The sequence below is a fragment of the Hirundo rustica genome, chromosome 21 (genome assembly GCF_015227805.2).
Source record: "Hirundo rustica isolate bHirRus1 chromosome 21, bHirRus1.pri.v3, whole genome shotgun sequence".
Classification (NCBI taxonomy): domain Eukaryota; kingdom Metazoa; phylum Chordata; class Aves; order Passeriformes; family Hirundinidae; genus Hirundo; species Hirundo rustica.
The window spans coordinates 8933632-8960000 of record NC_053470.1 but is presented as its reverse complement, the minus strand read 5'-3'; the positions used below and the strand labels follow the sequence as shown (position 1 = coordinate 8960000).

At 44.3% G+C, this 26369-nt stretch overlaps 1 protein-coding gene across 4 annotated transcripts in view; it reads right to left on the bottom strand.

The window, feature by feature from the left end:
• TENM1 (teneurin transmembrane protein 1) overlaps positions 1 to 26369 on the bottom strand; it is a 616400-nt gene that overhangs the window by 77656 nt on the left and 512375 nt on the right. For 3 of the 4 annotated variants that reach the window (XM_058423211.1, XM_058423213.1, XM_058423212.1), the window contains exons 16-17: positions 13161 to 13346; positions 9728 to 9874 (exon numbers count right to left, since the gene is read on the bottom strand). In XM_058423211.1, coding sequence (XP_058279194.1) covers positions 9728 to 9874; positions 13161 to 13346 — 333 coding nt within the window. Of the gene's footprint in view, positions 1 to 9727; positions 9875 to 12084; positions 12109 to 13160; positions 13347 to 26369 lie in introns of all 4 variants that reach the window. The other variant, XM_058423210.1, reaches the window with a different exon arrangement.

Here is a 26369-nt window from a genome sequence, read left to right as displayed (position 1 = left end):
AACCCCTCCTGCTCACCAACCAGGCCCCAGTAGGAAATCTGCAATTTACCCAGCTCTCCTAAGTGTCCCCACTGCAGCAGAAAAATAACGTACTCGTTACAGCTGGCTGACTGCTGTTTAAAGCCCTACAATAGCTTTACAAGTGGTTTAGGATATTTACTTTTCATTTATTGGTTGTAGTACCAGAATGATCCAGAAAGGGCACGATCACAACTACACTACATGAATACACACGCCTCGAGTCAGGCTCTATCCCAGTGACCAGTTACAGCCTTCTCTGTAAATGTTTGCACCACAAAAGCAAACTTGGAAAGTGAAAATAAAGCTATTACTCCTCTGTCCATTTTCAAGTATGAAAAATAGAAGAAATAATAGATTTTTTTCAGAAATCAACATTTCTTCATGGACAAACTTGCAGCAACATTTTTGGGTGAAATTAATTTACTTAAAAATCTAAAGTTTATGATGAAAATTGAAGCCTGAAGTGCATCTAAATTAAGCACCTAAATAAAACTTAAAATTGGGCTATTGGCATTTAATTGTTTCTATCAGCAGCTAAGATGTCCGAATTGCCTAAATTACATACTCAATCAGAAACAGATTTAATAGGAGATAGTAAAATATCCAACCATCTTCTTCAACGTCCACTTTATGACTTAGCAGCTGTGTTGCTTGCATTTAAAGCAAGATAAACGTGTTTTACCCTTCAACAAAGACACCTCTTTGTATTTCTAACAAGGTTGGTTTGGATAAATGCAGAGTCACTACACCACTGTATGGATCTGCCTTGTGTTAAAATTGGAACGCTATAGGATCAACACAGTGTCAGATATTTTCACTTCATGCTTTGACTTTCCACATTGTGTTTGTACCAACACTTTGACGTCTATCAAACCACATCTCCTCCGGGCAAACTGTGCCAGCAGGGAGCTCCTGGAGTTTTGTCACTGACTTTAACGGGTGCCAGACCAATCCCCAGGCAGCCCCAGTGCCTTCCCAGCAGAGCTCAGCACGAATGGTCAGTGAACAGCAGCACAAAACATCCCCTTTGAAAAGAAAGCAAAAGCCCTTCCACAGAACAAACACAGAAAATGAAATGGGCTTTCCTGGCATCTGAAAATCCTTGCCTGACCTTGAGCAAGATCATTGCTTGGCTAAGCAAAAAATATTAACAAATGTATCCTCTGCAGGCTGGCAATCGGAGCGAGTTTGTGACCATGAGCCAAGGGCAAAGGCAGCTACAAGAATCACCCAGGACCCCGGGCTCCAGCAGAGCATGGCTACAGGTCACAGCGCGCTTCCAGTTCTCTCCGCAGCCCCGCATCCTGGGGACAGCAGCATCTGCCAGCACTGCAAGAACTTCACAGGGCACTGCTGGGTTTATTGACTTGGAGTGAGCAGTCACTTCATATCCAGGAAAGCCCTGGAAGCAACTGAAACCCACTGAAATGTGCTAGGAAATCAGCAAGCTCCAACAATCAGGGGCCTCCAGTCTGAACAGAAGCACAGGGGAGTGGACGGAGGAGCTCACAACATGAACCAGAGACGTTTTCAGTGTGCTCTGACAAAATAAAAAAGCAGTGTTTTGGGTTGAAACTTGAAGAGCATGCTTGGAACTGCAAGGAAAAAAAAAAAAATCTGTTTTTTGTCCAAGGAATGAAGGAATGAAGGAATGAAGCCCTCTATACTCTTCCTAAGTGAAGTGAAAAGCATTAAGTTACAGCTGCTTTTCAGCACATCATCCAAGACTACAAACATTAAAGAACTGGAGTAGGTTTGAAAACGCCGTGAAGACATTGCAATCTCTTGCTGTGGTTTCTGCTGGTAGTGGTGCCTGCAGAGGGCTCTGCCAGTGAAGGCTCATGGCAGGGACAGGTCTTGTTCTGGGAGTAAAGGGATTTTCTGGGAGATACCAATTTCTACAAGCTCACCACTGCCTACCTGAGAAACCTGACAAACATCTGTCCAGCAGATCATGCGCTAATCAGAAAAAGGGAGCACTCATTTCAGAGTAACAGCAGCCACGGGGAAGTTATTTTGGAGTAATTTATTCCAGCAATTCTGATAAATTTTTCCCTTGTCAACAAGCCATTGTATGTGGGAACTGAGCTGATCTGATTCTCTCATTTATGTAAGAAATAAAAGTGAAAGGTCACAGAAATATTAGAATATGAAGGTCTGCCTAGCAAAGAAATAGCTACAAAAATATCACTTAACTATTTTGCTTTCTCTAATAGAGCCCTCATTTTCCTCTGCTTCGGTCAAGAGCTTCCATACCTGGTGACCAACACTGTGCATTCAGGCTGCACACAAGAGGAAACCAAGGAAAGGGAAAGCAATTTTCCATCTTCCAGTCAGACTCAATTCTCCTCTTTTCTGTGCAGCTTACTTGTCAGCAACGTGACTGCCTTATAACCTCGCCCCGGTGCTGCTAATGGAGTTATTTTGGTTTGAATTACTTGCTCCTGGGTTTCATTTTCCTCTTCAGCCTCCCAGGGGTACAGCAGGGGGGTTCCCATCAGGAGGGTGTGAAGTCCCAAGAGCAGATCTGAACCAGTCATTCTGAGACTGCTGTGAGTCCTAAAAGCACCATGAATGCATGGAGTTCAAAGCTGGACCAAGGACTGCAGCATCCTCTCAACTGTGTACTTGGAAGCCCTGAATCAGCATTTACACCTAGATTTCTTGCCTGTAAGAGTGAGAGGAATGTGTATGGTGTGCTGGATTCAGCAGGAACAAAGGCTGAAGTCATCAGAGAAAGAACTTGCTACCCAAAATATCAGTCCTAATGCAAAGGAGCAGTGTTCTGGGTCACACACTATGATTTTTGGGTGCATTTTTTAAAAAATATTTTGACTGATCAGACGGGAATTAATTTCAATCTCCCTCACAATCACGCAGAACGAAAGAGAAGACACATGTTAGGCTCAGAGAAGATGCTACATGTGCATGAGGCAGGAGGTGCAGGAGCACCAGCTTCTCTGTGGACTCCTAAAACCATGTACTTGGCCCAGACTGCTGTGCGTATTTTAGGATAATCAACTACAATTGCCTGAATAATGCAACTTCCACCTTTTCTCCAAACAATCAAGCTAAACTTAGAAGAGAAACTGCCTTGCAGTCCACTTGAGTCCACATCGGTTTTGAATTAAACAATTTATAAAGAAAATCAAAAGAAAATCCAAATCTAAGACCTCGAAAGAAAACTCCTGTAATTTAGCACAATATCCATCAAAATGCACCAGGTAAACGAGGCCGGTACAGAATTACAGGCTACATATGGAGGCAGGTTGTGATAATGCAAATCGTATTAGTTAGTGCATGTGAGGATAAAATTTTCAACAAGCCAATCCTATTTGAATTGAGATTTTTAATCCAGGAGAATAACCCAGAAAAAAAAGATAAATCTTGTTCATGAACTATATTGTCAAATTCATTCACTTGAAAATGCTACGAATACATTAGTCAGTTCTCAACCAACGGCCACAATTTTAGTTAAATTTTCATATCAGGAACCAACTATTAAAAAGCTCCCTGTGTTAGCAAATCAGCAGGGTTTCTTTTAAATCTCAGGAGACAACAGTGAGGAGGATGAACAAACTACTACAAACAGCAAACACTGTAATTCATGCAGCAGGGGATCCTGTACACTGAAGTTTTTACTGTCAATTACCTCAAAGTGCATCACAGCGTAGGTGCAGGCTAAAATGTATTACAGATGTGTAAATGGTTCTGGTTTGTTATTCGCATTTTAAAGTTGATTTTATATGAGAGACAGTCAGGCACATTCACAGTACTCTACAGATTATATAATAAAGTGATTTACATTTTGATGAGTCTATGGCTTCCCATTCTCCAGGTACCTTCTCTCATATGCAAAGATAATGGTGAACTGGGATTTTTGTTTTGAAAGTGAATTAGAAAATTAAAATATGTTTAATATTACTGCTAAAACAGAATTCACAGAGATCAACTTCAGGATAGAAAGCACTTCATAGTACTCTTCAATAATTTAAAGAACCTCAAAGAGAAGGCAGAGCATGCCAAAACAAGTTGCTCTGTTTTCAGTCACAGCACTCCTATCTGCATTGCAATAGCTCACAGAACTAGGACAAGATTTTCCCACTCCTTTGGTGGGGAATAGATTTTTTCAGGAAGCCTTCTATAAGGAATGCTGTTAATATTTATTGGGTCAGGAGTGTGTGTCAATGGAATCACACAAAGCTTTCCATCAAACAAAATATATTTTCTTGCTTATACATTGATATATATATATGTGTGTATATATTATATATATATTCCTTATTCCATATGATGGAAGGAATGTCACAAGTGTTGTGAAATTACTTCCCCAGCTATGCTTGTGCTGCAGTCACAGAAGGCTCATGCTGTGCTTGGTACAGCACATTTTCTGGGGTCCACATGGGGCAGCAATCTCTCCCCTCCAGGCACCATCACCTTCAGCAGCCAGCAGAACTGGAACGGACCTGAGGCCATGGACCCAGCTCTCCCCTGGCTGCCTTCCAGCAATACTGAGCTCTCTCTCTGCCCTCTGTGTCTGGGAAACGCTGCACAGTCAGTGCACCCCCTGTGCACAATACTAAAGTTCTCATTAAAATAAAGCAACAGTTGGAAAGGAAAAGGGAGTTTGTCAGCTCTAAGTTAATGGCAAGAACATTGAACAAGTCATATATTCTGTGCCTGATACGAACACCTCTGTCAGCTACTTTTCAAATCCCAGCATCTCCATCCTTCTCATCCACCCTTGTGGTACTTGCAATTCACGAGCACAAATATGGGAATATCACAGTACAGAACCTGACAGAGTCCAGCAAGTGTGTGGATAACACTCTCAGGTACAGGCTGTAATCTCTGGCGCTGTCCTGTGCGGGGTCAGGAGTTGCACTTGGATGATTCTTGTGGTTCCTGTTCAGCTCAGGACATTCTATAATTCTGTAAGTACCAATGACTTTCATTTTCAGTGCTGCACAGCAATCCAGAGGTGTGTGTGCGTGTTTGTGTCAGTGCACTCCTGTTCCTGTACTGACCCCAGGGAGGGCAACAGAGATGGAGCTGGGAGATCTGTGTCCAGAACACGTGCACAGAAAGTAAAAATGGGATTTAAGAGTCTCCTTAAATACTGCCTGTGCTGACTTTACTCACCACAGGCTCGGTTCAGTCTAATTAGTGTTGCCAGGAATCCAAGCAACGGAATCAAAGAGTAACTTCAGAGGAGAATAAGCAGCAGCAACTGTCAAAGAATCTGTAATGCTCATTCCTATGCATTAATTCCAAGTGCCCAAGTTTTATCCATAATACATAGCATGCAGCAGGCAGGGAGGCTGGGAACTGGGAGCACTGGTGTTTATGTAAGCAAACCACCAGTGTACCTATGGAAAGGCTGGGAGTGTTTTACCCACAGAGCACCCTGGTGTTCATGTAAGGAAACCACCAGTGTACCTGTGGAAAGGCTGGGAGTGTTTTACCCACGGAGCACCAGCAGCGTTTGGCCTTCCACTCGGGCCAACACGAATAGATCAGGGTTTTCAGAAACTCTGAGTATCCCTAGGGAGTCCTCGCTGCTCAGCAACAATGAAAACCATTCCCATCAGTATTATTTATATTGGGTAATAACAGCATATTACTTATATATGGACTCAATATCTCTGTGATGGATAGGTTATTAAAACGCCGATGGACGGGTCAGAAATACATCAATATTTAAGCAGCGCTGGTTATCAACCCAAGGCTATGCTGAGTCATTTATTTCCTTGTGCTTGGAAAAGCTTGCAGAAAGCTACAATAACTGTCTGAAGTGACTGAAGGCATATTTGGAAAAGAATTCAAAGCTTGTAGTAAACAGTATTTTCCTTAAAAACAAACAAGCAAGATTGATTCATGAAAGAAAAACAATAAAAGGAGATGCAGGCAAATTTAAGAGATCTGTATCAGAGAAACTAACGGGAGTGACAGGCTGCAACTTTCAGACTGTCTTTTCAGACAAAGACCTGTTTGTGCAGCAGCTGGGTAAATAAATGTCCAAAAACCAGGACAATTGTAACCTGGCTACAAGTGAGAGGGGTGTGACCCACGAGCGCCCTGCGTGTCCCCACACCTCAGCAGTGTGCTCTGCCTCCTGCCCAAGACACAGGTGCTTTGAGAGCTCAGCAGAGCTTTCTGGAGATCTTCTGGAGCTCCCAGTGAGTCTAAATTAGTGGCAGGACAAGAGGAACTGAGCTGCTCAGATGAGCTGCGTGGCCATTTATAAACTGAAATCACATCAGCTGTGACAGCAAAAGCACAGCAAGGACTGGGAATTACTGAGGGAAGCCAGTGAGGGAAAGGCCCCACTGCAAAGGACACCAGCTTGGCTCCTTGGCATTTTTTAATGGACATCACACTGCTAACAGACTGCAGTGCACTCTGTGGGAGCAAGTGCAAACCATGCCATCGTGCATCTGTTATAATGCTGAGACCTTTCCACTGGTATTTGTAGTGATATTTGAACAGGTAAACATGCCCTTCAGCCTGCGAGCAGGGGAAAGCTAACACAGAGTTATGAGCTGGACTGGCAGAGGCAGTTATGGCACAGCCAGGGAAAGTGCAGAGAATCCTAACAGGGCTCCGAAAGAACTTGTACCTCCCCTGCCCCTGAGAATAGCTCCACACGTGTTTTACCTCACCGCCAGCACCGAGTGCATGGAGGGGTCGTGGTGCTGCACTGGCTGCAGGACCAGCACGCCTGTCCCTGTGCTTTATGGCTTCTCTTTATATGGTTAGATCAGTCCTTAAAAATGGATTCAAAGCTTTCTCCCTCCCAGAGCTTTTGCGCTCTTAATTCAGGGCAACAACAACACTAACACCTCCTCATGCCAAGTAAATGGCATTACTGAATCTTTATGCCTGGGACTAACCTGTTTTTTTATCTACTGTGTCTCTGAATTTAGTTCTAAATGATAATAATCTCAGTTTTTCCATCCCTGAAAGTAACATGTGACAAATTAACTGAAAAATAACAAAACTACACAAAATGATCCCTTTGGCCAAGTCCTAAAATTAGAGTTTGTTTGAAATTGTAATTGCACAACTTTACTACAGCTTTGTTCTTCGGTGGTGACCTCCTCCTCATGAATTTGAAGCACAGTAGGACTGAGACAGAAATATCTGATTTAAACACAGCTGGAATGATTAAGAGCTTTGCTAGGTGAGGATTCCATGATCTGGCCTATACCAGGGCATTAAATTATCCCTTGGACTACGTCACTGACTGTGATCACATCCCAAGGCCTTAAGACGTTGCCAGCTGTGTTTGTTCAACTCACCTGAGTGCAAGCTCTTACCTCAGCTGCAGGTGGAAATGCTAATACCTTCCATCCTGCTGAACCTGCTCCAGCTGTGCAGCTCCGTGGATGCTGTGCCACCACAATGCTCTCACAGGCTAAGGCTCAACCTCCCAGCACACAGGACTTAAGAGGCAATGTCAGCCTCCTTCCCAATTCCTGATTTTCCTGTTGTGTTGGTATACAAACCCTGAAACGCTCATCTAACGCTGCTATAACTTAAATGACTTTCGGGGAATTTTTCTAATTTATACTTCTGCCAAATCAGGTCCTATAAACTTCATATATACATATAAAGAGAACTGGTTATAATATGTAGATATAATTTTCTTTTCTTATATGAAATTGATTGTGGAGAAAACTTAATTACATTGAGCCCATCTGCAGTAGTCAGAATAATTAAATATTTCTCTCTGTACTTATCTCTAATTTTAATGTCAACAGAGCTGTCCTAGTCCATGTTATGTTCCCATTAAAAAGGGAAAAGAAAATTGCTTTTAAAACCTGCAGTGAAATGATGTGAAGTGTCTGCCTTAAACTGACAAATTGAAGGAGATTTAGAGTTAAAAGTGCCAACTCTTCCAGTAACTCACCGTTATTGCAGAATATAAAGCACCCCAAAGCACAGCACAGGGCAGTTCAGGCAGAGGCAGCTCACAGGGGATCAGAAAACGCTGTCCATCCTCTCCAGGCTGAGCAGGGCTGGAGTGGGCAGGTTTGGGAGCATGGCTGGGTGTCGGGGGCTGGGACAGCACAGGGGCAGGGACGCCAGCCGTGGGACCTCGTGTGACAGGGACACGGCGCAGGAGAGCAGAGACAGGGGTCTTGGACCTCTTGGAAACCAGGTGGGAAAGGAAGGACATGAGAGGAATAAGGAGATTTTGAACAGGGCTCAGAAACGAGGAAGCCTTTGCCAAAGGACAGCAGGGTCTCAGAGCCCACAGGATACAAAATCAGAAGGTCTCAAAATATATCTGTAAATGAGGACTCATCACTGAGTCAGAATGTTTCTACTGAGGTCCCACAGTGACCTCAGTTCTTGGACCTACATCAAGCTTAATTTCTCAATGACCTAGAAGAAAACAGACAATCATCCTAGCAAGGTCTGCCCCTACAGTCGAGTACAAGACCTCCTCCAGGACACTGATACGGGCTCTAGGTGTGACACAAGAAGATAATGTGTGTTTTAATACACCTCAGTGTACAATCTAAGGAAAAAAAAAACCCCAACTTTAATCATGTTTGGGGCTGATCATAAAATCACAGGACTGCATGGGTTGGAAGGGACCTCAAAGATCACCTTGCTCCAAGCCCCTGCCGTGGGGAGGGACACTTTGCACTGGAGCAGGCTTCCCAAAGCCTCATCCAGCCTGGCTTGAACCCTGAGTGAGGAAGCTGCCCAGCTCTGAGGATGGGACAAGCACACGGTAAAGGAGAGAAAAGCAATGGCCCTTGACCGTTCTGTAAATGAGTATTCCTGAAACAGACAGGAAAAATCATTAATTCTGAGAGCAACCAGTCAGGGATATTGTGGCTTCTCTCCCACTGGCAAGTTCAAAATAGAGCTGGATGTTTGTTCTTTAAAAGAAATGCTCCAACCCATGTATTAGAACAGACTATTGGAAAGGAAGCAGAGACCAGTGTATGGAAGGACTATGTTTTCCCAGCAAACCTAAAACTTATGCAGCCTTAGAATGAAATCGAGATCACAGAGGACTGAGGTGGGGAGCACCCAGTGCCAAATGCCCCTGGTCAGCTGCTAGAAAGGAGCAAATGGCTCTTGGAGCACAGGGCTCTGTTTATGGCACTTTCCCAAATCTGTTCTGCACACTTCCTACACTAGTTTCCTCAACAGTCCTCCAAAAGTAGGTCCAGAAAACTGCAAGAACTGCTGTGCCTCAGTAGAAATATTGAGAGAGACTAATGCTAAAAGCAACTGTAAATGTGCACATTATGCTTGCAAATATATTAAATTAATAATAATAGAAGAGTAACTGGATGCATTTTGACAGGCACAGAGGGTGGTTTTTTTTTTTTTTTCATTTGGGTATCTCGGCTGTTTTTTCTGAAAGACTGACAGAATTATGAGGAGGAGTGGAAAGGAGATACAGGAAATTACTTATGACATTTTTGTTTTGTTTTGCTTTTTATGAGCAAAAAGCAAGTACTGCGATGGTAGGTGGGGCCAAAGACACCTTCTGCCCTCAGCAGCACCCAGCACAAGGCTCTGTTCCCTTGTGCTGCTTCAGAAGTCAGTGCAACAACTGTCTCGAGCACACAAACATTGACATTTGTGATAAAAAGGAAAGCATGCATCAAAACTATGGATTTAAATGGCAGGCAAGGATGTGAGAGATAAACAGAGACACATGAACGATGTATCGTACCTCCATCATTGTCCAGGTTATCTGCACACACCATTTCCATGACAACGTTACATCCCGAGCCACTCCAGCCCACTTGACAAACACAGTGCCACCCATTCTGATCCAGAGTGCACCTCCCATTTCCATAGCAGAGACCTGGGCAACCATCTAAAACAGAAAGTGTGAAAAAAAGCGCCTTCATGAAGGGGTATTTTCTCTTATTTTGCAATTATTCATTAACATTCCTACTTCTAGCACTTGGTACCTTCAAACGACCACAGCTTGGAAGCCACTTACATTTCTGGATGATATTGGAAAAATCCCCAACTTGGTCCTTCCTTTTGCTTGCCCAAAAGTAGTTTCTCAGTGAGGAATGAAGATTTTTTTAGTGTTTAATACTTTGTGCACAGGAAGAAAGTGAGTATAGTTATGCCATAAAGTTCTAAAGTCATGTTCGTCTCTTTCTCCATTGAAGAATAAACTATAGCTCACTAGCAATATCACCCACATATTCAAGATTTATATCAAAGACACACATGGAAAATATTGTCTGAATGACAAACTGGCATCTGTGGAAATAATCCTACACATTGCAGGGAGTGGAAGTGACCTTTTTATTCTGTTCATAAATACTCATCTGACTGAGAAAAGCCAATCTGATTTATGCTACAACAGGCTCTTTCCACAGGAGGCAACTGGGGGAGCACTGCCCTCCTGTTCAGCTTCTTCCCTTACAGCTGATCCCAACAGGACCAGCACGTGCTCTTCGGTGGTGCTGGTTCCAGATCAAAGCTGGACCAAGGACTGCAGCATCCTCTCAGCTGTGTACTTGCAAGCTCTGGACCAACAGTGATTTGGACACTCGGGTCTCGACTGCTTGCCTGCAGGAGCGAGAGGAACGTGCACACTCCTGTCCATCTGCCTGCACAGTGCAGTGCCAGCCCTGACATTTGTCACACCCTCACCCTGTCACACATGGAGCCGAAGGACAACGGATAAAGCTGCAGTAAGTTTGACAGAGTGACTGGCACCACTCCTAGGATGGCTCCTCTCTTTTTGCATGGACATGCAGGGTCTAAAGCCCCTGTGCACCTGACACTGATCATCAACACCTAGGTGTTACCAGAGAGGGGGATTTTTGAGGAGGAGAGAAGAATCAGTGCCTGACAGCCCCAGCATGCTCCAAATGCACCCTGAGGAGCCAGTCAGAGTCTGCTCTGTCAGGCTGTGGTTCACAGCCCCACACGCAGCACTTTCCTGCTAACTTCACACCAGACACAGGACCCTCCTCCTTCTCAGGCCAGCAGAGTTATCAACCACATCTGCAAAGAGAGGGAGCAGGGAGTCTGGCCTCTTGCTCACAGGAACTGGAGATGGGTGGCACCATTGTCTCACCCTGACTTATGGAAGATGCCACTCCAAAACAGCATGGACTTGGCAACCTCCAAATGCACGATAAAAGCCTCATTCAGGGAGCTGGGGGAAAGGGCAGGATGTGAGAGCTCTTTTGGGTGATGTGGATGTTTTTCCACTTTCAATCACTGTCCTGCTGAGTTAATTAATTTCTTGGACATGATTACATTTTGCTGCTGTGTATGGTTACCCGCTAAGTCTATAAATGCAATAAAATGAATTCTTACTGGCTTTTATTATCAGCTAATTCCAAAGAAATGAAGTAAGAGACAGAAAACAAGCCCTGGGATCTTTCTGAAGTACTGCCTAGTTTGGTATTTCGGCAGGGGCTGTGCATGCCTGCCCTGCACAGGGACTGTCACACCAGGAGGGTTTGCACTGGCACGGAGGAGCAGGACCTGCAGCAAGGCACAGCAACCAAACAAACAGCACCAGACACAAAGCCACATCAAACTCAGCTCTTGTATCAAATGATTTGAGGAGAACGGGATCACAGCTGGCACAGACAGCTTCAGAAAACAAAGAGTACTTCTCTATCAGAAGAAACTTACTTCAAGCATAAATAACAAAAGAATGTTTTTTTTACTTCTCATGGGAGACAGTACCAACACAAGCTTTTTAGCAAGTCCTCAGCTCCAGCACTGCTTTGGATGCTAAACAAGAGCAAAAAATGGATTTGCCTAACACAGCACATCAGACAGCCCTGTAAAACATGCTTACACTGCTACAACTTTGCAAATGAGTTGAGCACATCACTTATTAAAAACTGCATTTTCTGCTTTAAATCTCTGTCTCCCTGTGCGCACATATATCTATATATATCTCCATAAACAAACGTGTCATCTGTTCTGGGAACCTAGCAGTACAGAAGCTCAAACAAAATGAGTAACAGAAAACACGCCATTCCCAATATTCCTGTATATTTTCTTTTTTTTTTTTTTGGAATGCTGATATGAAAAACTTACCTTGAACAGCATCTAAGTAGTGAGCTTAAAAAAAGAAAAGAACAAAACTGAGATGGATCAAACTTCTGTACCAAATGAAAATACATTTGCTTATGGCCTGACACCTGGGTTAGATTTAAAATGTCTCCCTGCTTCTGCAGGCAGATCTACCCCTGCTGCTGTGACCAGAACTTAGTGTTTGTGATCGTTCTCCATTTGATGACAAGTGTGCTGGGGCCACAACGTGAACAGCAGCTCTTTTTCGCTTTCTCAGCATTTCCTCTAAACAATCTGCAGAAAATTAGGCTGCTCCTCCATCACAATCCTAATTCTTGGTTTGGCAAGTTGGATTTAGTGACTTCTAGAGCCAGGGAATGAATTACCTTAAAGTGTTCAAGATAAAGTTAACACATTCTGGATTATTTTTCAAGAAACAAGCATGAGACCTTATGCTGCTCATCTCTGAAAATTAGATAATAATCTCACTTTGGGACAAATTCGGGAAAAACACTTGTAGACTTTGTAAAAAACCTGCTGAATTTCATTAAAAATAGAACTATTATGTTTTTATAGTAGACTAATGACTTCTAAAAAGATCTGAAAGCTTTACCTTATCAGGAATATTGTTAGAAGTCAGCTCTAGGAAAAACACCATTAGCAGTAAGTAAAATATGTAAATCCTCCGACAGAAAGGGAAGAGATTTAATGGGAGAATTAGGTAAGGTGAATAATAACTTTGTCTCCTCACACCTTCAAGTTTTTTGAACATTTTTCCTGCCTACAATATTCACATATGGACACATCCCCAAGATATGTTAGGACTGAGCTAGCTTTCCTTTTTGTGGTTTTGTTTTTCTTAAATTAATTAATCTGTTATTTCCCCTATCTTTCCTTTTTGTGGTTTTGTTTTTTAATCAATGAATCTGTTATTTCCCCTGCACAGAAAGCTGTGCCAACGCAATTCAGTGGGACAGACAGAGGCGCCTTTTCCACACCTGGGTGCATTTTCCCGGTCACATTTCAGTCAGTGATGGTGAGCAGCGCAGGACAGGATACTGAGGTGTGCTGAGCTGCTCTGTGGGGTGCACAGCCCTTACCAATGGTGCAGTGGTCCCCTTCCCAGCCGGGGCTGCACTCGCAGCGGCCGTCCTTGCAGTGCCCGTGCTCGGCGCAGTGCGAGTGGCACGTCCTCTCCTCGCACGTGGGGCCCACCCAGCCCTCTTCACACTGGCAGATGCCTCTGGAGCACACTCCGTGGCTGCCGCAGTCCAGGGTGCACAGCTCTGCACAGGAGACACAAGCACACGCTGTGGGACAGCGCCCAACGCTGCAAACACGCTCTGCATGGGGATGATCTGCACAGGAGACACAAGCACACGCTGTGGGACAGCACCCAACGCTGCAAACACGCTCTGCATGGGGATGATCTGCACGGGAGACACAAGCACACGCTGTGGGACAGCGCCCAACGCTGCAAACACGCCCTGCGTGGGGATGATCTGCACAGGAGACACAAGCACACGCTGTGGGACAGCACCCAACGCTGCAAACACGCCCTGCATGGGGATGATCTGCACAGGAGACACAAGCACACGCTGTGGGACAGCACCCAACGCTGCAAACACGCCCTGCATGGGGATGATCTGCACAGGAGACACAAGCACACGCTGTGGGACAGCACCCAACGCTGCAAACACGCCCTGCATGGGGATGATCTGCACAGGAGACACAAGCACACGCTGTGGGACAGCACCCAACGCTGCAAACACGCCCTGCGTGGGGATGATCTGCACAGGAGACACAAGCACACGCTGTGGGACAGCGCTGCCACGCTGCAAACACGCCCTGCATGGGGATGATCTGCACAGGAGACACAAGCACACGCTGTGGGACAGCACCCAACGCTGCAAACACGCCCTGCATGGGGATGATCTGCACGGGAGACACAAGCACACGCTGTGGGACAGCGCCCAACGCTGCAAACACGCTCTGCATGGGGATGATCTGCACGGGAGACACAAGCACACGCTGTGGGACAGCGCCCAACGCTGCAAACACGCCCTGCGTGGGGATGATCTGCACAGGAGACACAAGCACACGCTGTGGGACAGCACCCAACGCTGCAAACACGCCCTGCGTGGGGATGATCTGCACAGGAGACACAAGCACACGCTGTGGGACAGCGCCCAACGCTGCAAACACGCCCTGCGTGGGGATGATCTGCACAGGAGACACAAGCACACGCTGTGGGACAGCGCCCAACGCTGCAAACACGCCCTGCATGGGGATGATCTGCACGGGAGACACAAGCACACGCTGTGGGACAGCGCCCAACGCTGCAAACACGCCCTGCGTGGGGATGATCTGCACAGGAGACACAAGCACACGCTGTGGGACAGCGCCCAACGCTGCAAACACGCCCTGCGTGGGGATGATCTGCACAGGAGACACAAGCACACGCTGTGGGACAGCACCCAACGCTGCAAACACGCCCTGCGTGGGGATGATCTGCACAGGAGACACAAGCACACGCTGTGGGACAGCGCCCAACGCTGCAAACACGCCCTGCGTGGGGATGATCTGCACAGGAGACACAAGCACACGCTGTGGGACAGCGCCCAACGCTGCAAACACGCCCTGCATGGGGATGATCTGCACGGGAGACACAAGCACACGCTGTGGGACAGCGCCCAACGCTGCAAACACGCCCTGCGTGGGGATGATCTGCACAGGAGACACAAGCACACGCTGTGGGACAGCGCCCAACGCTGCAAACACGCCCTGCGTGGGGATGATCTGCACGGGAGACACAAGCACACGCTGTGGGACAGCGCCCAACGCTGCAAACACGCCCTGCATCGGCGGTTCCCCTCCGCACGAGTACCGAGCATCCCTGACCAGCTGGGTCAGACGTGGGGCTTTGGCACTCAGGACGGACCCTATGCAGTCTGGCTGCCTCCTTCTTCAGGAAGGAGATCTTTTGTCAGATCATTTATTAGTGTGGGGTGGGGACTGCAAACGATGGCTTTGCAGAGGGCAGAGTAACAGGTCTGAACCAGCCAAAGCAGGACGTGAGAACAAAACCGGACAAACATCGCCATCAGACACCTTTCAACTAATTCTTCTGAGACTCAATTCTAAAATCTCTTACAAACTCAACACTGTGAGCTGAATTACAGGACGGAGCAGCACATAAATACATGTAAGCAAAGCAATCCTTGAGGAGTTCAGGTGTTTGTGGTGATGACAGAACGGCCTTCCCTCGCAGCACAGAGCAGAAAGGCAGAGAGCAGCACGTACACTGCACGTACAGGCCACTCACATCCCCGAGTTCTAAAGTGACTTTCGAGGGTTCAGGCTTTGTTCTTCCTTCCTGACCTACAAGAGTCAACTGCTAAGAAACCAGGAAAGTTGTTTCAAGTAATTCCTCCTTCACCGCCCTCAGAAGAATTTCTCTGCCTAGGCACTGCAGAACAGCCCTGAGTTGTTTCAGTACATCACCACATGCTAATTGCAATCCTGCTTCCATGTATACTAAATGAAAAGAATGGCTTCATTAGAGAAAGTTCCATATAGTTTGAATTTATTTAGAATAATTATTGTAAAGACACGGGATTTGCTTGTTATCCTGCAATTAATCTGCTACAGAAATGTCTCCGTCTTCTTCCTCTCAGAAAGCAGCTGATAGCACTAAAGTATAAGCCAAACACTCGTGTCTGCTCTGATTTCAAATGTCAGTGCTACATATTTAGTTGTGGCAGGATTTTTCCCTTGACAGATTTTAAACAATGATCATTTAGATCTTGGAACTATTGTATATAAACACCCTTAAAAGCATTTGTAGTGACAAATGCTGTCACTTACATACCAAGAAAAGTTTTAAAAGTTTAAATTGAAATCTTACCTTCCAATCATTTTAACATAAAGTAAAAAGCAGCACAGAACTGGAACAGCACAGTGACATCAGAGACGTGCTGGGCTCTGTCTTGAGTGAGAGCTTAGCCCATATTTTTGTTAACAGCCAGGGTGACAGCACCATCAAAAGGATGGGGGTGAGTGACAAAGTGCAAGAGCATTGTCCAACTCAAAGTCAGAAGGAGAAGGCATGGTAAAGAACGTCACACAACGTTCAGTAAAAGCAACTGCAAAGTGCTGTCCTTAGGAAGTCAAAATCAGCTATATAAAAATTACCTGAATTTACCATTCAGACAGGGAGATGTGTTATACTGGAGTACAAGATAAAAATAATTATCTGATGATACGATTCTATGATATTCCTGAAAAACAGTATGTAAAACAAGAAAAGAGACTGCTGTGTTATATTCAAATGAAAAACTGTGCTGAGTCTGGGGCATTACACCTTCCTCAGCTGACCTGCAGTTCAGCCAATTTACACTTTGCTGTCACTGAGGCAACCTTGAGACTTACACTCTGTGGTGATTTCATAAGGCTTCAGAAATGCTGTTTGCCATGATAATGTATTCTTCTGCCAAGCAAATCCAAGATTCTCCACAGACTTCTCATGCAAAGCAAGGGAAATCAAGCCTAACATCATCCTATTAATGCTGTGGTGGAACATGCAGCTTTAATCCACAGCTAATTCAAACAACTGAGATCAAAAAAAGGATTATCAATTCAGGTAGTCCTGTTTTTAAATGAAAAACTATTTCTTAAACTCCTCCTGCAGATAAACAAGCCCAGAAACCTCCGTGTAGCAGGGAGCCACACCAGCATTTCTGTTTGTACTGACGGTTTCTGCCAGGCTGGACAAAATGAGATTCTCCAGTGAGTGCCCAGGGCCCAACTGCAATGGGAAAGAAATGATAGAGTAACTTGAACTGGGAAAATAGCTTCAAATAAAGGTGATGTGGCAAAAATTCACACAGAAGTGAAGCTGGACAGCGAGTCAGACATGATGCAAGTGTTCAGTTCACCGAGGCATCTCCCTCCTTCCAAAGCAGTTGGTCCTACAGGACACAGAAGCACCACAAAATGCAGCAGAGCCAGCAGTGGGCAAGGGCCCTGAGCTGTGGGGCAGTGCAGCAGCTGAGACAGCCAAAAATGCCTTCTCTGACTGAAACAGCTATTCCACTCCTCCTCCTCCTCTCCATCCTCTCCTCTCCTGGCTCTGTGGTCCCTGCCTGCCGCTCAGCACGTGAAACTGCTGAGATGATTCAGGTCATGGAACCAGACAATTATTCCGTTTGTTTTCCTGGGTCAACACCTGACAGCTAGCTGAGCTAAATCAGCCCAAGGAGAGATGAAAGCAGCAACAGAGGCAGGAGGGAGGAGATGCAAGCCCAGCCTGGACAGCGAGTTGTCCTGCTGAGGAGCCACAAGCTGTGCCATGTCCTGACCGCAGAGGGCACGAGCCAAGGGGTGACGTGGTGAGGGCACAAAGAGGAGCACCTTGGATGAGCTGCCTCAGGGACACGACAGCACAGCCTTCACCCGTGCTGTCCCCTGAACTGCTGCCCATTCCTGCACGGGACACGCTCCCAGCTCCGGGAGTTCTGTGAAGTTACTGGGATCCACGCCTGCCTGCCTCTGGGCACGCTGGGCTGTGCCTGAGAGCCACTCCTCAGCACATGGGGATTTTCAGGGCTCCCAGGAAACCCAAATTCACAGGAACTCGTGGCCATGCGCCGGTTCATTTTGCTCAAAGTTAGTTTTGTTTTTGAACAAAGCCCAGCCATGCAGAGTACTGTGGGTGTGGTGCTGGCAGGGTGCTGGGGGCTGACCCTGCAGCTTCCCACAGACTTTGCATCAAATCCCAAATTCTGAGTCCTTACACACACACCGATTAATGCAGAAGAGACTTCAAAGGTGTTCAACCCAGTCTAGAATTTTTACTGACATGTCCCTAATTCTGAATGCTCATTAATTTCTTGGAAAAAGGCAAATGTGAGCTGTGAACCATTATTTGTACATATTCTTGAGGAGACAAATAGTTGATCATTCCTGAGCTAATCTAAAAAGCATTAAAAATGCGCTCCACACTCTTCATTTTAATTACCTAAGTCAACAATGAGTTCTTTCAAATGTGCTTTATAATAAGTTCCTACTTATGCATTATGAAAAGGGAAATTAAAGCTAAATATTTTATAATTTGCAATGATAAGGGAAGATTTTAATGTTAATTCAACATGTGTCAGAAATAACTCCTGGAAAATCATGCTAAGAATACAAAACTATATGTAAACAAAAGCGGCCAAATGCTAGGAAACACTCACGGTACTTTTGTTCAATGGTGAGTCTTGTTCTACAGAGAGTCTAAACTTTCAGCATTATATTAATAATTTTCCTATCTATTTTTTAATAAGTCGTTTTCCATAAAGATTAGAAATTAATCTACCCTGACTTTCACCCAATAACCTAAACTGCCAGAGGCAGCAAAAAAATCACCTATCTAGACCTAATAAAGAATTTTTTTCAATTTAAATATACATTGCATTTAATAAGTTTGCATGATAATTTCAATGTTCAGGAACAATGTTCCTGAGCTTTTTAAATTACCTTCCTGCTGTGTCCTGGAGACAACTCTGTTCTAGCTTTCATTTTCAGCATCTGACTTTATTAATATAATTTTTTACACCACAAAAAGGTTGAAAAAAGTAAAGTTTGAGGAGTTTCAAAAGCACTTGAGGTTTTTTTTTTTCCCTGTAAAACCTAATGGAAATTTGTTCCCCTTAAAGAAGGTACCTAGGAGTGCACTGCAGAGGTTTCATGCAGACATCAAGCTGTACATATCTGTAGCAGATGTTATTTTTATGGTACAGCTAATCTCGTTTTCCCAATTTACATCACCTTCTTTGGCAATCTGGATGTGAACTGATCTCAGCTTTCCCAGCAGTGGCACAGTTTGGTAGCTGGGTGCGTGTGTAACTTTTTACACTCTTAGCCAACCACAGCTATGCCAATAAACCATCCTTGAAGAGTCCAAGGCCAGGTTGGATGGGGCTTGGAGCCACCTGGCGTTGCAGGAGATGCCTTTAAGGTGATCTTTAGGATCCCCTCCAACCCAGTCCATTCTGTGATCTACGGCCAAGCCAGGGACAGCTCTGTGAGGGGTGACACAGCAGCACCACACTGCTCCTACCAGTGACCAGTGCCACCTGCTCCTCAAGCCTGAGATGGAAACCCGAGGGATGTGCAAACGTCTTCCCAACGTTTGGGAAGGACTGCTAAGTCCTTCCCTGTCAGCTGCCAGGGGTTGTGATCGTGCTCCCTTTGGAAAAGTGACCTCAGGTTCCTGGGTGGAGAGGCAGCAATGGTGCACTGCCTGTCTGCTCCCTGTTCCACACCACGAGAACACGTGATGGGAACGTGCCAGAGAACCTGCTGTGAAATGCAGTACAGTCAGAAATAAATCAACATGATAGATCATCGCCCAATGACTGATCTATTTTAACAGAAATTTATAAAGAACAGAGCTGCAAAGGACTTCCCAGGATCATCTGTTATTGTTTCAAATTAAATCATGCCTGGCGTCCCTGAAAAGCTCCCAGCACAGAGAACAGGACTCCACTATGACAGACAATTCATACCACTATCAGAACATCTTCACAGACAAATACTCTCTCAATCTAAACTCCTCCGGCTGCAACATTCCTTGTCCTTCTCTTCATGCATGGCATGCTAATATCTGACACTGAAATATATTAAAGGTCACCTCACAATACCACAACAATGTGAATAAATTCAAAGCAGCTCTTCCTGCAAAAATATTGCATTGCATTTATTATCATAGATCTCTCCAAAATAATTCTCACGGCCATTTCCAAAGATTGTGTCCTTGCCCAAAGTGGGACATGGTGGCCCATCCCAACAAAAGACTCAAAGAGTGAGATTTATCTCACCTGAACTGAAACATTTGTCTGAAATATTTTCTTTTACAGGCTGTTATCAGACTAGAATGCTTAAATTTATTCAGCTATTGATATTTATCCTTTCTGACACTGTCACGAAGCAACACTGTAGCATGCATATAAGGCTATGTTAAGCCAAAGAAAAATTATTTGGAAGAAATCTTAAGGAGAAAACAAGTCCAACTCTAAATTGTATCTTCCCTCATTTCTGGCTCTGATGTTAGAGAGGCTCGTAACATATTCCATATTTACAGTTTTCCATGAATTACACAAACATGGGCATGCCTTAGCCCCCCCAAACACCATTTTTTTCATGTGTCCTCGGTTGATGTCTTCTCATGCTTTAATTCATATTAAGTACCCCCTTTCCTGCATGATTACACAACTGATAACCTGTTTCTGTTTTCTCTTCCACAGATCTCTGGGTTTTGTTAGGAAACGAATTAGTGATTCCAGAAAAGAAGCATTTGTGTGGTCACAAGCATTTAAAATAAAACCCAGCACAGCTGCAATCTGAGTAAAGGACTGGCCCTTCATGTTTTGCCCAGTATTACCTCAGGAGCTGATCTACCAGCAGGCAAAGAGGCACTTCAGGAGGCTGGGTCCTCTTCAGAGAGACAAGAATTGCAGAAAAGAACAACTGAATAGCCAGTAACCTCAGAAAAGAAATGGGGGCATTGAAACCTCACCCAGCCCTGACTATTATTTGGGATAATTCAGACACAATTATTGCACAACTATCAGCTACATCTACCGAAGGCAAGACTTCCCCAAAACGCCTTCATTCCCCAAACATTACTTCATTTTAAACCTTCCCACTCTAAGTTCTGTGTAGAAAACCCTTCTGGTGCCCTGTCTTGCAGCTCCCTACCTACCTCTCTCATCTCCTTACCACAGGCCACAACATACAAAATAAACTAAACCCACTGCAACTAAAATGCCACATCCTCACTGTTTGTTTTGAAACTCAGAATGTTTCACTACCCATACAGTGCTGGTTTTAATTATCTGGAAATAATGCTGCCATCATCTCACTGAACTTACTCTTGATGCATTAGGTACTCCAGTTCTAATTATATATTATTAATATAGTGCCTCCAGTAGGAAGGTTGCCATTAGCACGGCTGTGTATCACAAGATACACGAGTGCAATTGCATATAAAAAGCCCTGTAAGGTAGTTTCTGACAATGCTACATCTATTTACAAGTATCTTCTCGAAACTGGAAGCCTCAATTTGCTTGAAAATTTATTTGTGTAGAAAAGTAATCAGTGGACAGACAGGAAGGTCTAGAGGGCAAATACAACAGAGGCTGGGGAAATGACAGAGCAACTTTTTCCCCTTTTTGAGATCTTTTATCACACTTTTTTTCACCCAGCTGTATTTTTCATCTGATGAAGATTTTCTTCCTGATCCAAATCCAATTTATATATATAAAAACCCTCACTCCATATCGATTTCGCCGTGGTTCAAAATGGTATTTTTACAGTACAAAAATTTAATCAATACAGCCTGAAGAAGCTGGCCTGGTAATGGTGAACATGCTAACAGATATTTCATTTCAGGCAGCCAAAGCACTGAAAATTGATACCACTGAAAGGATTCCTCATTTGGCACTGGGAACATCTCTGTTTACCCAGGCACTGCACTGGTGTAAAGGAGAATACAACCGTGCTGGGCTTGCCACACAAGAGGTCTCAGCTGCAGAACCTGGCTCTTCCTTGGAGATGATTCAGCTCGGCAGATCGGACGAGGCCAGCGTGGGCAACGTTTAAAATAAATGAGCAGAAGTGGAACCTGATAGCAAGGAAGATTGGACTGACACAAGGGCAAGGAGAAGCACAGAGAAATCTGACCAGGACATTTTTAAAATATTGTTGCCCAAGTAAATGTGGAGCTTCCTTGTCAGATTTGGTCCTGTTTTATAATTTGTCTTCACCGTTTTATTTCAAGCTGTACTTGCAGCAAAGCAGTGAGATGCCAGCCATCACTGGAGATGTATACCCCGACTAACAAGCCCTGAAATCCTGTGCAACGCCCAAGAACCACAAAAGGAAGTGCTGCGCAAGGTCTACCTTGTTGGATACTGTGTTTGATCAGGAGATTGGAATGAAAGCAGCCCAGAACAATCTGCCAGCAGCCGTAATGAGCGAGATGAAAGCAAAGCCTTTGTGCTCACTCACAAAGGGGAAAATGCAATTCACACTTCCCTGGACTGAAAAGCCAGTTGTGCAGGAAAAATGGGAAACCTGTTGAGCATGTGACAGACCACAAGAATCAGGGAAGGTGTGAGGCCTGTGAAAACGATGAGAAACACGGAGAACCACCATGGCTTTGTGGGGAAAAGGAAAATGGGCAAAGAGATGGCTCACTAGGTTCATTCAGTGCAGCTGTGTCTCAGGTACAGCCTGAACTAACACAGCATCAAAAGAAAATAAAGATTTTGAGACACCTATTTTCAGCAAAAGCTTTCCAGGATGTCTGAGGGCATCAGGATATGTCCATACAAGCACTAAATCTTCTGTGGTACACAGAACATTCAGATCCATCTGTGTAAAAGCAATGGCAGCCCACAAGTCCAGAGATGCCTTTATTGCCCAAATCAGACACAGGGCTGGCACTCAGAAAGAAAGGGGATAGCGATCTGCAGAACGTACATCTACACCCTGGGACTGAATACTTTTAAAAGAATGTGATTTTTACCTCATTTTTTTCACTGAAGAGCCAGTCTTCATGGACAGAGGGAAATCTGTCACAATTGGAGAGGTTTCAGGGTGACCTGACTGTGGCCTCCCAGTACCTGAAGGGAGCAAGGAAGAGGGACAGGAACTGTGGACACAGTAGTGACAGGACACAGGGAAATGGCTTTAAACTGAAAGAGGGCTTAGGTGAGGGATTAGGGAGAAGTTCTTAACTCTGAGGGTGCTGAGTCACAGACACGGGCTGTCCAGAGAAGCTGTGGATATGTTCAAGCCAGGCTGGAAGAGGCTCTGAGCAACCTGATCCATGGAAGATGTTGCTGCTCAGAGCAGGGACCTTGCAGAGTGCCTTTAAACCCAAGACATTCTATGATTCAGTGAAACAGTGAATCAACCACTGGAATGAGGAATAGTTCCATTAATTGCTGATTGAGGTGCAGACAGCAATAGATTAAGAATTAAGAATTTTCAGGAAGAAAAGGGAAAGGAAAGGGCCATTATTTTTGACATATCTGCAAAATAAGCAGCAATCAGTTGAAAAACACCCCATGTTTCCTCATTGCGTATCTCAGACCCTTGACTTATCCTATTTCTTAAATCAATACGTTACTACGTCAGGTACTTTTGGTTCCCTGTGCACTGATTTAAGCATGCAGGATAATTATTTTTTATTGGAGTGCTTCTTCACTGCCTTAAATGTCTCCTGATTTAGATTCTGCAGCAACACATATTAAGTGCTCCAGTCTTTAACTAATAAGTATTTAATAGAAACCTTGCTCACCAGATACATTTTTGCAAACTCTTGCAACTCCATAGGAGATAAAAAAATCAAACCGCTCACACATTGTTGTTTTCTTTTCAATGAAATATACAGTAGTAGGGCAGAGTCTTTCCACAATGTCAGACAATGTACAGCAGGGGAACTTCAATCATCCTTTTAATTAGCAGGGCAGCAACAGGCAAAGCTCCTCACAAATTACAGAAAGAGGACAGTTAGATGAAATTAAGCAAGTCCATAATTTCTTAAGAACAAAACAGTAAAGGACGTTTCTCGTACAATTAAAAAGTTCTTGAGATTTGTCTGAAATAGGGAGCAGAGTGGAAGCACCACTGTGCAGCTGAGCAATCCAGAGAACATGGACAACATCACATCGTGCACTGAGGAAATTTCAAGGCTGTTTTCACTGCTGCAAGCTCTTTGTAGTGAACATCCTCGTCCCTGGCAAATGAGAATGACTGACACCCCGACACTGCAATTTCCTAAACCTGAAGAGTTTCTGATTACGATGAAATGGGCTCACCTAATTATTTTTTCAAGTTGCAGTTTTTGATGTTTAATTTTGAAACCTATTTCAGATGTCTTGAACTATATTAATATACCGCATTATGCCTTCATTTCTTTTTGAAGTACTTTACTGTAAAAAATGCAGACTTCTAATGATTTTTAAATTACTCCACTCTGCACATATCAATTTACAACAATTACAACATTTTGCATTTTTCAAAGCACTTCAGTTTTCAAGAGGTTTTTTGCTTCACCAAGATATCGAAGGAAGAGGCTGCTGATTCATTTTTGCCCTTTGTAAAATTACCACCAATCTTGCTAGGAGAGCTTAACCAAAAATAGATATGCTAAATATATACCATCTCCACATAATCATTTTAGGAGGAATGTTTTCTGTGACTAAGAACTGCCAGTATTCTTTTCCCAATCATAATTAGGTTGCTTCAGTGATATAAATGGATTCAGTGGAATTATGACAAATGTCCTGGAGTAAGGGGACAGAAACTGGCCTACTTTGTCTGAATAGAGTCTAAAGAAATGAATGCAGGACGGATGTCAGAGGCATCAGCTCTGTCACAGATCTCTCAGTCTGTAATATTTTAAGCACAGTACTGCAATTAATTAGCGACTCAGGGCTGGATTTTCACCTGAAACACACTGGGACCGCCCTGCTGGTATCACTGCACTTACACTAATTTATGCACGGCTCTACCCCCCCTGAATAATTCTGTGTCCATTTTCTCTTGATATTTCTCTCCCGTAATCTCAAGGCTCCACGTTAAAGGTGTCAATCTGAGAACAGAGGATGAGGGTTTTTGTTCAGTTGGTGCTGCGCCTTCAATTAGGCAGAGCTTCCCTTCCACCTGACAGGAGCAGTGAGTAGTCAGGAGTTTGATTTTCTCTTTCTGAAAAGCACAGCCTAGGCGCCTCAAGGGGAGATGACTCATTAACATCAAGGCATTTTGGGTGACAGCCTATAAATAAAGCAACAAAGATCCACAGATAGTGAGCAGAAAGATGATTACACTGAAGTCCTGGTGACATTAAAATAGTGTAATATCAGTCTTCCATCCTAGTGACAGTGTCATGTACTGGCAGATCACACCCCTACTGCACAGGTCAGCTGAGATCTGTGCTGCAGGTCTGGCTGCTAATGGATTTCACTTCCTGTCAGAACAGGGTTCAGCACAGTGTAAAGATGCTGAGACTCTCAAATACTCCAAGGATGACCTTTTTCAGTACAGGTGTTTTTCACAAAACATATATAATCAGTCAGACTTGGAACAAAGCATGAAACTCCTCTTCTCCACATCTCCTACGGGCAGGGGAAGACTGAATGAGAAATGGAACTCAGTGACTTGTGCAGTTCTCTTGGGCACATCTGCTCTCACGGCTAAATTGGTAATGGCTAAATGTCTTTGAGCACTTTGGTGTGACTTGCCAAAGGATGATCAAACTAGGAAAAAACTAAAATGAAATGGGCAAAGGGATAAACAAGACAGCAACAAGTTAACAGGCTAATCCATCTCCCTCATGGTAAATACGTATCAGTCCATAACCATGTGGATCAGTTACACACTTTGATCTTGTCAATATAAGAAACCAAAGACAGACAGAAGGTACTTTTTAAATTTCTTCTCCTGATCACATATGGCTGTAGGAAGGACATAAAAATGTTGTTTTGATTGGTGTAGCTACAAATCTGCCAGAATCTTTCCAAGGTGAAATTCAGTTGATGCTGCCTAAAGAAGGCAGAAGAATCAGAGGGGTATTATCTGTTTGTAGTTAGCTGATAGGAAGAGCCTTTACAAAGGTGCTCATAAGCAGCAAGGCAAAGCTTAAAGGAAAACCATGTCATCTCTGGGAGAGGTGAACTGAAATCCGAGCTAACAAAGGAAAGTGACTTTTCATGGAAGTTCAATATTGTAGGGTAGAAAGAGGCCAAATATATCTGAAACAGATATCCAGCTAAGGATATTGAAAGGATGCATCTTAACAGAGCTGAACAAAAAGCCAGCCTAAGTTGTGTCCTACGAGCACTATAGGATTAGCAATACTAAGTGGCTGAACAACTTTCAAGCCATATTGAGCTGCTTTTATTGAGAACAAATCTAAACACAATGAAAACATACCCCGACAGCTGCTTTGGAGCTCTGCAAGAGGATTTGCTGGCCCTCAAGGGAGGGCAACTGTCCAGCAATAACTTTGGAAACAGAAGGGGTATCTGGAGGTGGTGCAGTGATACTGGGTTATGCCAGTCCACAGGTCAGGGCAGAGATCAGGATGGACGCTGGAAAGGACTGCAAGTAATTTCCCAGTCCTTCAGCTCACAGAAAGAAACATGATTGCAAGACCGTGCACCTATTCAAAGCAGGAGTGGAAGGTGCACCTCTTTAGCAGAGAGGGCCAGACATAATTGAAACAATTTATCTAGGAAATGGGAGACTTCATTTTC